Source organism: Protobothrops mucrosquamatus, unplaced genomic scaffold, assembly GCF_001527695.2.
Source record: "Protobothrops mucrosquamatus isolate PMUCROS unplaced genomic scaffold, P.Mucros_1.0 scaffold226, whole genome shotgun sequence".
In the NCBI taxonomy this organism is placed as follows: Eukaryota; Metazoa; Chordata; class Lepidosauria; order Squamata; family Viperidae; genus Protobothrops; species Protobothrops mucrosquamatus.
The window spans coordinates 191,325-205,507 of record NW_015386577.1 but is presented as its reverse complement, the minus strand read 5'-3'; the positions used below and the strand labels follow the sequence as shown (position 1 = coordinate 205,507).

At 40.0% G+C, this 14,183-nt stretch overlaps 1 protein-coding gene across 1 annotated transcript in view; it reads right to left on the bottom strand.

The window, feature by feature from the left end:
- IQSEC3 (IQ motif and Sec7 domain 3) overlaps window positions 1-10,195 on the bottom strand; it is a 46,549-nt gene extending 36,354 nt beyond the window's left edge. Inside the window, exons 1-2 of the mRNA XM_015814179.1 lie at window positions 9,108-10,195; window positions 2,699-2,860 (exon numbers count right to left, since the gene is read on the bottom strand). Of these exons, the coding sequence (XP_015669665.1) occupies window positions 2,699-2,860; window positions 9,108-10,195 (1,250 nt within the window). The remainder of the gene's footprint in view (window positions 1-2,698; window positions 2,861-9,107) is intronic.
- Between the last annotated feature and the right edge of the window lie 3,988 nt (window positions 10,196-14,183).

Here is a 14,183-nt window from a genome sequence, read left to right as displayed (position 1 = left end):
TTTTGGCTGACTGTTATATGTATTTCTTCCTACTACTTTCTAACAAACTGTGATTTTAAAAAAATCCTGGATGTCTTTTGGAATTATAACTATTGTACACTGCTTCTAAGCATGGTAATTAGACTTTCCACTTTATCTGGGGTCTTAAAGTTAGCAAACTTTGATTGTATTGGTATACCATAAGAGGAAATTCTCACAGTATTGTCTTATGTCGAAGTATATTTACCCATGTTGTATTGCTGTAGTATTATTATTATCCTTCTCATCTTCTCTACTACCCTCTCTTATTGGTATCATTATTATGATTTTTATTACTCAGGTGCTTTGCAAGTACACTGAGAGCTTCTGCACCAGAGACAAATTCCTTGTGTGTCCAATCACACTTGGCCAATAAAGAATATTCTATTCCAGGGGTGTCAAATTGCCGGCCCGCAGGCCGGATGCGTCATCGGGAAACCACGCCCACTCCGTTGCCGGCAATGGAGAAAAAGTTCCGATACATTGCACGACGTAACGTGACATTGTAAGTTTGACATGTCTGTTCTATTCTGTTTTGTTCTGTTCTGTTCTGTTCTGTTCTATGAAATTACAGACTTAACAAATTGAATTCTATTAAGCTATCAGAAGTCAGTATTTAAAATAAAATATACACATACATCACTGTTTTAATACCTTCCATTTTTTCTGCGCAACTGAGATTCTACCTAGGACTGGTAGAACCCATATCTTAGCTATCATTAAAAAAAAGAAATAAATTAATTCAAATGTTGCTCATTTTGAACTAGACTCTCCTCACCATGGAGGAAAATAATAGCTACGTTATGACAAGCAGAACAGCTGGAGGCAAGACTGAAGCAAGCCATGTACTAAATCTTTGCTTCTTGCAGGTCTACTAAATAATGCAAACTCTACTCCTCTCACTCAGAAAGAAAGAAATGGAAAGAGAGTGAGAACTAAATTCATATACTGGGCTAAACTTTAATTATACTAATCATGGTTTGTTGAATTAGCCCCAGTTGATCAGAATCATCTAACATGTTAAGCCAGAACCATGACTTACAAACCACATACACTAAGCAAACAGGTTAACCATATCCTGCCTTTGCACAATGCAAGAACCCAGTTAGAAGGAGAGGGAGCCCAAACAAGAAATCTCTGACTCAAGCAGGCACATCTACCCCCAGGATGAGAGCAAGTGAAGTAAAAACCTTCCCCAGAAGGGCTGAGCAATCTTTTTGTCCTCAGCCTTATAATCTTGCAGGTAGGAACTAAGGGGAGAAACGTGATAGAGGAGGAAGATCAGTTTGACAATGTCAGACAGACAGGTTGCTAATGGCCATTTATAACTGGTTGACATCAAGCAGATGTTCTCCTTGCTTAAAGATTTGTGCTGCCTGGAGCCACCCAGAGACACTTTTCTCCTTCTTTTTGCTTTGTTAATCACAGAGCAATTGAGCACAGTCCTGTGTTTGATGGAAAGCAGGTTAAACTTTTTTTTATAGCTGCTTAGAGTCTACCTCAGGGGTCTTCAAACGTGGCCCTTTTATGACTTGTGGACTTCAATTCCCAGAATTCCTCAGCCAGCGTGCCTGGCTGAGGAATTCTAGGATTTGAAGTCCACAAGTCATAAAAGGGCCACATTTGAAGACCCCTGGTCTACCTAGTAGTAAAAACGACTCTTCCCTTCTTCCCTTTATTCCTTTCCTGCCTCTTATTGTTTCTGACTTAAATTCTTTCAAATATATGTTTCTATGCAGGAATATCACTAGGGTGATGTATTCCGGCTTGATGCCGATCAATATACAGACAAAAAGAAAAACTGGAGGAAGAAGGATAAAGATTCAGTTTACTATTATAAAGAGCTAAGCTTGTAAACAGAACCTTAACTACCCTACATCTCCACTCTTTACAGTGTTTCTTTTCTCTGCGATGTCCTCACTGATCTAAGTATGTGATTTACCAGTACTGAATCCTTATTTAACTTGTGGACAAAGAGATAAAATGCTCCAAACTCTATAATAAATTTTGGAGTAGAATTTTGTAAGAGGACAACCGAGAAGCCAGTCTGTTCACCGTCCTGCAGCAAGCATACTACATCCTCTCTCCACGCCCTCCCTTGATGGCCTCCCACAATTCATTTTTGTAAAACAAACTGTACAGTCAGCTTATTTCTCCTGTGATGCGCTGCTCTCATATTCTTTCTGCAGTGCTGATTCAGTTGGATTGTTCTCCATGCTCCCCAGATGAAAATAAGCAGCAGGTCTTACAAGGTTTCTGGAAAAACAGGAGCAAGTAGGGAAGTGGGTAGCAACTAAAGCACGTATCTATAGCAGGGGTGGGCAATTAATTTTTCAAAGGGGACACATGAAAAACCAGGGCAGTTATGGAGGGCCAAACCAATAGGGCTGTGAAGGTGCATAGGCACACATGCACGCACGTACATAAATTGAAAAAAAACAAACAAATAAAACAGCAGTTGCCTTCCAAATAAAATCAATGCAGTTATATTGCGTGCATGAGGCAAACTTCCTTACACGTGATTTCTAATTTCCGGTTAACTTCATGCAGGCCAGACAAGGGCAGCCAAAGAGCCATAAAATACCCAGGTCTGATCTATAGGAACATTCTTAACCATGGTTAATAGCAGAAAGTGTGGCTGATGGGTAGAGGAAGCAGGTGATCAGGGCTGGACACTTACTCAAGGACATCCCGGTTGAATTGTTTCTTGCTGTTTCCCAGAAACTCCCCGATCATTTGTCGGCTGAGCCCCTTACGCTGCAACAGGAAATGGGCCACTCCAATTGGCGTGTCTGGTATGAAGCCTCGAGAGATCAGGAACTGGATCCCTTTGTCTGGATTTCTGCAAAAAGCAGGGGAATAAAGGTGAGGTGGATCCTTACAATTTTGCAATTCTTGTCTAGGAAGAGGTTGTGAGAAGTTTTATATCAAAATATATTTTATTCTTCATACTGTTTCCATCTTCCCTTAAAACGTGAACAGAATCCAGAATGGGCTGAGAATCGGAGTCTTCACTAGATAATTGACCATTAAGCTGAAACTAAATTTAAAAAAAAAATTAATGGGAGAAACTCTTTTACTCAAATGCCCTCAACCCCCCAAATAGGTTATCCAGACCTCATCCACATATCAAAGGATAAGGCCTGTAAACACAAATAGAATTAATTAAATTAGGTCTCCAAGTGGAACTGCATGTTCACAAGAATGCATACTACACACACACAAACACACACACATACCTCAGATGTCACCCTAGACACTTCCACACCCAGGACAAGCTCCCTTATATATTCCATTTCTCTGCAGATGCCCCTAAAGGCAAACTCTTTACTTTTAGGAATAAGTATTTCTTCTTTCCTCACAGCTGTCTGGATCTCATTTTTATTTATTCTTGTGCAACCCAAGCTTGAGATGGAACCCCAAATTATTCCTTTGACAAGGCCATGGAAACCTTCTTTCCTTAAATAACTGCATTATGTACAGGTAATCCTCATTTAGTGACTACTCATTTGTTAAACAAAATGGTAGCTAAGTGAAATCACAACTGTGTTTACAATCCTACAATTTTCCTTTGTTTTACAACCTGTGAAAGTTGTAAATGCGAGGATTGGCCATAAAAATACTTTTTCATCACCGTTGTAACTGTGAACGGTTGCTAAACAAAGGCAGTGGCTAAACAGTATTTGATTGCTTCTGAACAACAGATGTAAAAGTTTGCCATAGGTTCTAGCTGAAATTATTCTGCCTCACCCAGAACTACCTTTTACAATAGTTATTCCACCAAGTACCTTGATGCTGTAATGATCTATGAAAATGACATTCATTTCTGACATATTTGCTTATTTTTTTCTTATCTTTCCTATTTTAAACTATAAATTACCATAATAAATTACCTTGATACAATGGAATACAAATCTGTCTGTCTGTCTGTCTGTCTGTCTGTCTATCAGTCTATCTATCTGTCTGTCTGTCTGTCTGTCTGTCTATCTATCTATCTATCTATCTATCTATCTATCTATCTATCTATCTATCTATCTATCTATCTATCTATCTATCTATCTATCTATCTATCTCACTTGCTCCTAGTCAAACCAACCCAAGAAAGGTGACATAATTGGCAACCATTATGTTAATTCAACATGTTCATTCCACAGAATAATGACTATTAAAATGTGATAGGTCCTAATTTATATTCATGGTGAATTGTAGCTGAAGGCTTCGCTTGATTGTTATTAGATGATTGTCACTTGAAGCATTTGTTCATGGTGATATTTACTTGGCTAGTCTTAACATGGCGAATATGCGGTAGCTATTAGTAGGTTGCCACGTGGTAATGTTGCCCCAGCATTCCTGCAGCATTATGCTGTGATGGGAATAGCAATTAGCAGTCGATATTGCTTCTAGATTTAACTTGGCAGCATTTTTCCCCTTTTTTTCTGAGAAGTTAAGCAAGTTGGTTGTTATGCTGTGGAATTTCTTCCCTTGTCCTGGCTTCCCCCTCTGCCTACAGAGATGGCCGCCCACACATTGCCACTATTATAGCAACACTGCATAATGAGGCTTTCTCTGTTCCAGGGATTCCACCCGTTCGCCAAGGCATGTGTGGCTGTTTGAAGTGCCGACTCATAAGTACATTCAATCAATGTGCAGAAGGATGTCACAATTCAGAATATTACTCAGTAATTGCTCATATGGGAATAAAACAACTGAACACTTGGCAAAGGCCATACAAAAGACCAGGGAGGAAGCTCCTTATAATATACAGGTAATAGTCGACTTACAACCACAACTGAGCCCTAAAGTGAATTTTGCCCCATTTTACAACCTTTCTTGCCACAGTTGTTAAGTGAATCCCTGCAGTTGTTGTTAAGTGAACATGGTTGTTAAATGAATCCCATTGACTTTGCTTGTAAGAAGGTCACAAAAGCTGATCCCATGACCCTCAGACACTGCAACTGTCATAAATATGAGTCAGTTGCCAAACATCTGAATTTTGATCACGTGATCCTGGGGATGCAGCAGTGTTGAAGTGTTAAAGATGGTCATAAGTTACTTTTTTTCAGTGCTGTTGTAACTTTGAACGGTCACTCAAGGAACTGTTGCAAGTCAAGGACTATTGTAACAGGGCAACCTTCTCCAACTTGAGGCTCACTAGATATGCAAGATGAATTTATCCCTTTCATTCACAATGCCTTGGAATTCTAGGAGCTGAATTCCACATATCTGGGAGGCTCTCCCTTGGGGATATCTACTGTCCTTAAGCCATTGGTTTTATTAAATCCTGTCGGGAAGTTTTATATCATCCCACATGTTAACATTTATTAGTGAAAGCAATAAAGTTTGTTGCTCTGTAGGGAGCAGTTCCTATTAACTAAGACCTCATGCACGCAGCCTTATGGAGGAAAGGAATAGCATTAGAACCATTTGGCAACCAGGAGTCATTTTTTATTATTATTATCACCCAGGGTATTGCACAAGAGGTAATTAATTCCAATGGGAAAGCAGGAGAAAATGCAGACTGCCATTGTGATAAAAAAAAAATAAGGAGTATGTCCATATGGTGAAAAGTAGTGGGATATTACCAGTTCTAAACATTTACCATAAATTCATTATGTGCCTCAGCATGCGTAAGTCATAGGTCAAGTCACTGGTGACTAAACTAAATTAAAGGGATTATATATAAGACTTTAAACAAGAACAAATTGCATTGTTACATTGCTGATTATACTAGCTGCGATGTTCTGAATGGCTTCTTTCTTAAGGCTGCCTTTTAAAGGCATATTAAACAATGAGTAAAGATGAATTTGCACCTAAGCCCATTAAAGTAGTAAGTAGGTCATTTACTGTATTTATTTATTCATCCAGTTATTCATTCAAATTCTTCAAAGCATCCCTGTAGAATTGTTGGGCATGCAAAATAACATCTCATTAAGCAAGTGTTATAAGAGATTTTAGCAAACAGCCCTTGCCTCTGAAGATACCAGCCCGGGTTGCAAGTAAAACATCAGGAAATCTGTTATCTGACCATGGTCACTAAACCCTGAAACTCAACACTGCCCAATAGTAGAGGTTCTTTATTCAGTTCAAAAGGTAGCCACAATGGGGATATGAATAAACATTGTCTCTATTAGAAGGACAGAGATAGACAATCTGGGATCCTTAGATATTTTGGACTTCACACATCCCTGTTGGAAGGATATTTAGTTCTACTTGAATTTATTCAGTGAAGAAAGCTCCAGCACTTCTCTGAATAACTAGCTCTCCTATTAAATTGGTTTAATAAGATCCCCCCCCAAAAAACACTTCCTTGAAATCTACCATTCTGTAATTTAAAATCAGTATTCTAAGTCCCGACCCTCTGGGTGACATCTTTTGTAGACCACATTCTTTCATCTGCACGAAGAAAGCTATGTATACATACATACATAAAGCATCCTGTCATACAGCATCACAGTCTGGTTTGGAAGCATCACTGCTTTTAACAGGAAGGCGGTGCAGAGAGTGGTGAGGATGGCTGAAAAGATCATTGGCAGTTCCCTCCCTTCCATCCAGGACATAGCACATAAGTGTTGCTTGAGCAGAGTCTGCAAGATTGTCTGGGACACGACACATCCTCTTCACAACCTGTTTTCCTTGTTACCTTCTGGGAAGAGACTTCGTCGTATCCGAAGCAGAACATCTAGATTCAGTCATAGTTTTGTTCCATACAGCGTTAACCTCGTGAACTCTAAAGCTTCCTTCTTCTGTTATGTATTCAAGATGGACAGTGATTAATATTTATATGTTACGTATATGTAAGGGTGTAGGTCTATACATATGTTGTATATAGTATGTTTAAATGTGTGTTATGTATGTGTACACTTTGAGAGCAACTAAATTTCATTTTTAATATGTGCCATTGTGCCCACAGTAAAAAAATGACAATAAAGGTTATCTATCTATCTATCTATCTATCTATCTATCTATCCATCCGTCCGTCCGTCCGTCCGTCCGTCCGTCCGTCCGTCCGTCCGTCCGTCCGTCCGTCCGTCTGTCTATCTATCTATCTATCTATCTATCTATCTATCTATCTATCTATCTATCTATCTATCTATCTTTATTCCCTTTCTCTACTCTGAGCTAAAGATTCAAAGTTCCAGCAATTTCCATTTGTAGCCCTTGGTTTCTAGCCCCCAGATCCCTTGAATTCAGTTGTTTAAATTTTTGTTAAATGTGGTTCTCAGAAGTGGAACAATTATTCAAGGTTGGGTCTAGTCAAAGCAGAATATAGTGAAGTCTTCTCTTGAAGACTCATTCAGGTTGCAATCAACTGCCATTCCAACATGTTTTGTACAAGTACTATCACCAGTACAGAGATCCCATTTAACTGAGAAGCTCATTTAACTTCTTTCCTAAATAAAGAACTTGCCATTCATCTCTTTATCTCATTCTGGTGTTATTTTTCAACTTTTTAAAATTTAGGCTATTGAGATTGTTTCAATTTTTATCTCTGATTTCTAGGGTATTAGCTGACCGGCTTAAGCTGAGGGCATATACCAGCCCAGTATCTGGTGGTGTTTTTTTTTAATGTAAATGATACTGTGCTTCAATGGTTATATAGCCTAAATGTTGGTGTTTGAACATAGATCTTTTTAACTTTTATATTTTATTGTGTTTATGTTAATATATATTGTATGATATGCCATATGCTAAATAAATAAATAAGGGTATTAGCTAGGCATCCAATTTTTTGTCAACAACAAATCTGAAAAAAATCCTTCTACTTCTTCATCCATTAATACAAAAAAAGTTAAGAATTATTATGCCCGTGAGTTAATTTTATGGTTTTCCACCTAATACCTTTTGCCAATTTGATAAAGACTCGCTAATGATTGTTCCTTGAGTACAATGTTTGAGCCACTTATACTTACAGTACACTGAGTGTCATGCCATCTAGGCCTCATTTTAGTAGAGCCAGGCATTTATACTTTCCAACATGAAAACAGTCTGCAAGCATCCTAGCCTATAATCATTGGGGGGGGGGGGAGAGACTAAGAAAGTCCTTGGCAAAAATGACACTGTGGTTTATTGAAATTCAGAGGTGCAAAGGCAGAGTCCCCTGCTACAATGTTTCTGCCTCCACTTTTCAGAACTGTTGTGCCTAAATGCGTTTTTCTCCCTTCGGTAGCATATCCACCAATAGGCCACAGCCTCCAATAAAACTCAGCAAATCCCACCCCACTAAGAAAAAAACCGCTGCTAAAATCTTTAGGTCTGAGAGATTAATCTCAGCCCAAAGTATCTGAAAACAGAGGATATTTTTCTTTCAAACTCTTTTAAGACACACACAGTCTTGCAATATCCCTGAGTATTACAACAAACCTTGTTGGAATGTAGTCGGTTATCTGTCTATAGTCCTCTGGATTCTAACCGTGTGGGTCTAGATCAGTGATGGCGAACCTTTTAGAGACCGAGTGCCCAAAAACTGGCCCCACCCCCTGCCCCACCCCCGCTCCACTCCCTGCCCCACCCCCGCTCCACTCCCTGCCCCACCCCCGCTCCGCCCCACCCTGCCTACCCGCAGGGCCATTCACCATCTCCAGAGCCCACTGCAGATCGCCCAGGCAGCCCAGCAGCGCCATGGCAGCTACGCCCTCTGCCCACCCCCCGCAGCATCAACTGTGTGCATTGGGGCATGAGGGCAGAGTCTTGTCTACGCTGCCTGGCTGCCATGTCCTTGGCTGTGCTGCTCCACATGGGCCACGCTCAGGGGCGACTCTCCTCTAGGGGGACTGCTGGAGAAGAGGGGGTCACGGGCAGAGGCAAGGCTGGGGCAACGGCATGTGTGCCCACAGAGAGGGCTCCAAGTGCCACCTCTGGCACCCGTGCCATAGGTTCGCCACCACTGGTCTAGATTATGTTTATTCCTGCATTTGCAGTCAAACATACATGCAAAACCCTTGGTCCTTCGAAGGCTGAACCTCTAAACCAGAAAATCATACTGCTGGGATAAGCCACACGTGACCTAATTGTTTCTGATAGTCTCTTGTTTTGATGAACTCAAGAAAGCTACAAGAGATTTTAAGGAGATGCTCTTGTTAGTCACTTACATGTTAAAGAGATTCAGCCCAATGCGGTACAGCCGTTTCCTCATGGTGTCTGTAGAAAGTGTGGGGGATTTGCAGACAGCTGGATTCTCACAGTGATACCGTGGCAGGCTCAAAATCATGGCTTGCAGGGCTTCCTTTGAGGATAACTCTGAAGCAGACTTAGCTGAGGTGGATGTACTGCTACTGCTCAGTTGTTCCAAGTTATCTACATTTTCAGCTTCTGATCCCTTGTGCTGCCCAGTCCCATTTTCAGAGCCAAAGTCAAGTTTCGGCATCATCATTTGGTCTTGCTCAGCCTCCCCTTTCTCCAAACCGTTCGTGTTGAGATTCCCCTCGGTTACTGGGTGACTATTCTGGAGGGCTCCAGCATCAGGCTGCCCTTCTGAAAGAACTTGGAGATCTTTATCCTCTTTCTCCCCTTCCACTGGGATTTCTTCTATTTTGGCAGCTGGAGAAATCCCAGCCTGGCTACTGTTAGCCAGGCAGTTTGCCATAGACACCGAGGTAGATGAGGAGACAGAGATATTTTTGTTGTCTATTTGGACAGTGACATCCCTGAAGGCCATCATGAGCGTGCTGCTGCTCTTTGGTAATGTGTCTGGCAGCAACCCTTCCTCCTTCTCTTGGTCCTTCAGTTCCATGTCCAAGTCTTGGTTTGGTTGCATGGAGCTCGTACTGAAGGTCTCTCTTATCTGATAGGAACTGCCGTCTTGCAGGGAACACATGGTTTTCAGGCTCCATGTGCTGAGCGCATCGTCAATGGATTTGGCCAAAGATTGAACTTGCTCAGTGAAAGAGTCTTCCAGCTCGGTCAGTGCTCCACTAATGGTTACTGGCAAAGAGGGTGATCTTACCAAGGGGATGCCAACAAAGTTATAGCCTTCCACTAGGGCTTTCTCAGCAGAGAAATTTTCAGAGTTCTGGACACGGAGTTTCCTCAAGGAAATTCGCCGGGGCATGCGGCTCTCCAGTAGAGAGTTCCGGATCTTCTCAAAGTTTTTGCTGAGCTGGTACTGGCGGAAGGCAGTCTGAATTGTGCAGGCTGCTCTCCGAGAGACCAAGTGGCCCCCATATTTGTGCTCTAGCATTTCGATCTGAAACACACAAACAAGATTATGAAAATTGATTTGTGAAGAGTTTGGAATGGCTACTTTCTAATACTCTCCCGGTCTTTTAATAATATTGATATTCTTCTAATTGTGGAATGCTTTTGGTACAGTTTGTTTAATGGCTTTTTTTTAATTGTACATTGCCCAGAGTCACGTTTGTGAGATCGTTGGCTATATAAATATGACGACTGACTGCATAAATGAAATTAAATTATTTTTTTAAAAAATCTAAATAACTGTAGGAAATTTAATCAAACATAGTTTAGTACATCATGAATTACATATACAAGTTTTCTTTGCTTATGTTGAAAACTGGGAAATATCACAGATTCTATTGTACAATGTTAGATGAAGCAAGTCTGTATGTTGCAAAAACTTGTTTTATATATGTATGTCTATGAGTTAGTTTCAACCACTGGAAACTACTTGGACTAGTAATTTTCAGAAGAGATTGGCCATTGCCATTTTCCTAGGGCTGAGAGATAATGTCTGGCTCCAATTCACCTACTGGCTTTGTGCTCAGGGTTGGACTAGAACTCACAATCTCTTGGTTTCTATCCTGGTGACTTAACCACTACACCAAAGTGGTTCTCACATCTTTCAAAAATACTTAGGGTTATTCAGTGAAGAGTATCTACTTATTATAGAATTATAAAGCAACAACTGAGAATTGGTCTCTAAAGCAATGTTATCCGAAACTCATAGTATAGAGGAAAATTATTTTGAGCTTCATCTCTATAGTCTTAATGTCTAAAATGGTAATCTAAAAACAATGTGGTCATCACTGAAGGAGCCATCAAGTTCTTAGGTCTATTAATGTCTGAATGATCTAAGATGTAGTTATTTCAAGAACTGTGTGTGCCTGCTTGTGGTGTTTTTAGAAGTTTTAGGATTACTGCCATCAGAACAAATAAGAACTGTTTTAGAGGCTGTGTTACCTGGCCATTGTTAATGAAAATGAGAGAGTAATTTTCATATTAGTGCAACTCTGAGCATTTTTGTCTTCCCACAGTCAATGGCAATGATTCCCTGATAATCTTGCTTAAGAATAAAATATCACTGGGCTATCAGATCTGGGCTGCAAAGATATGGGCAACAAATATACAGAAAACCCAAACTCTTTGCTGCCATCTCCTGGATATCCAGATTCTTCGATCCACAGTTGAAAGCTCTAGTTCAGGCATGTCAAACTGCCAGCCTGCGGGCTGGATGTGTCACGCCATGTCCACCCCATTGCCGGCAATGGGGAAAAAGTCCTGATACATTGCGTGACATCACGTGATGTCGTGAGTTTGACATGCCTCCTCTAGATATATACAGCAGACCAACATTCTTTAAATGAGAAAGGCTGGGTTAAACAATGTTATTTCCCAATGATGGCTTACTTCCAACATGAATTTTGGTTGACAGTGTCCTAAAGAACCTTTTCATCCTTTCAGGAGAATTTGTTTTTCTTGATAATTATCAGTGCTGATGAATTTCAATCTAGGGGGTGACCCCCCCCTCCAAAATATATGAACCATCAAACCAATAATAGGATAAACCATGACATTCAAGTTGAGCAAGCCTCTAAAAGGGCCGTAACTGGACCGATAATAGCACTTGCTCAGTGACAACAACCAAACTAGAGTTCTTATACAGTGGTATCTTGGTACTCAACTTTAAAACTCATCAGATTTGGTACTCAATGCATTTTGATGTAAAAATTTGTCCTGGTACTCATCATTTGTTTGGTACTCAACGCACAAGCTAGAACTTGGTATTGACTGCCTTGTGACTCACTACATTATTCCTTATGGGAAAAAATGTTTGGTATTCATTGTTTTTGGTACTCTTCACATCTCCCAGAACCAATTAACGATTAGTATCGAAGTACCACTGTATTAGGATTAATTGTACCTACTTCATCCCTTAGAAAATCTTTGTACAAATAGTCTCTTTCTTCGTACCTTATTGATAAAGACTGAAAAAAGGAACCACTGAAGGATCTCTCTACCCTCACCATATATCATCCCAGCATTGGTCCCTCAAATGTTCATTAAGTAACAATGGTGATGACTGCAGTGATGTGAAGGATAGGTAGCAATGGAGAAGAAAGCTGAAAAGATAAACTCTAATTATTCCCACAGAGATTTACAGCTAACGTTTATTGAGACTGGAGCAGTTTCTTGCTTCTCCTGATAAAGGGCTTTTTCCTTCAAAGTTCTGATGGAAACTGCTGTCCACCAAATTACAATGTAAAGCAAGAAAATTGGAGAAGGAGATACAAGTCACACAGGTCAGCTTTGCATTAATAAGCAGGCATAGAATTGATCCTCCAGAAATAGGAGCGAGCGCTGCTCTCCACCGTTACTAATCACCTCCTTACTGAAATCTTTATTGAGATAAAAAATAAAAATCTTCTATGAGCTCTAAGTTTGCTTTCTTAAGGAATGCTTCAAAGGGATTCACACATTTCTCCATCCTGACTCAGTTATTTACTTCTGCGCACGGATACATGAATACAAACACACACACACACACACACACACACACACACACAAGAAAATGATAGATGTGCAAAATATTTTCATCTGCAAGAAAAAAATAAGCTATATTTTCAAAACTAGCCTCAGCACTATTGGTGGGGAGAGCTAAGATCTCCAGTGAACAGGGAAATGATGCCAAATCATAGAGTCATAGGACTGGAAGGGACCTTGGAGGTCTTCAATTCCAACCCCCTGCCCATGGCAGGAGACCTTACACCATCCCAGACAAATGATTGTCTGGTCTTTTCTTGAAAACCTCCAGTGATGATGCACACACAACTCCAGGAGGCAAGGCTGTTCCATTGGTTAATTGTTAATGTCAGGAAGTGTCTCCTTAATTGTAGGTTGTATCTTTCTTTGATAAGCTTCCATCCAATGCTTTTTGTCCTGTTCTTAGGAGCTTTGGAGAATGAGTGGATCCTCTCTTCTCTGTGGCAGCCTCTCAAGTATCAGAAGACAGCTATCATGTCATCCCGGTTTTTTTCTTCATTAAGCTGGGCATACCTAGTTTCTTTAGTCTTTCCTCATACAATTTATCCTGCAGACCTCTTATCATCTTAGTTGCTCTTCTCTGCACTCTTTCTAGGATCTTAGCATCTTTTTTGTATTGTGGTGACCAGAATTGGGGAGGCTTTTATGCATGTGGGTAGCCAAGGATTTTGTCCTGGAATACAGTAGATTTAACTGTATTAAATCCATTTTAGGGCATATGTTAGGGCGTTGTATATATCCTGCCTCAAAACAGTGAGAAGCTGAGCTACTGATTTGGGATATTTATGATAAAAACAGCTGCCAAAACAGACTCAGTGTTCTCATACAGTCAAGGACTGCTCCCTTGTTCCAGCATCTGAGATAGAAATAAGAGCTTTATGAATTAATTATAACCATTTACAACTGCTGAAATTAATATAGTGCATTTTCCTTTTAGTTATATTGAGTTCTTAAAGTGGTTTAATATACAATTTTCCACATGTCCATATTACTGATTCTTGTGTTCTAAAAATATTGTGAATAATAGATCACATGATGTTTTTCGAGCTACAGTCTGAAGAAACATAATAAATCATCACACACTTAATTTAATTTGACCAAGTATTTATATTTTAGGACCAAATTACTACAAATCCTCATGCAAACCTCTCTCCCTGGAGCTTAAAATAGTTGTTTTGAGTTTAAAACATGATTTTCCTAAAACACTGTAGTGTGCAATTTACAATACATTTATTTGACTGCAGACCTAATATTGCAAGTAGTTTACAGATAGCTTTGAATACTCTACTTGACGGCTTTATTCTTACAAAATTCATAGACAGATGTCAATAAAGACCAGCATGTTACTATGTTCATAATATTGAGAGGAAATGCCAGTTGTGTAATTGCTTGAGATTTCTAATGAAACGACACCTTTTCTAGGAAGGTATGTGCAGAATCCTTCAAAC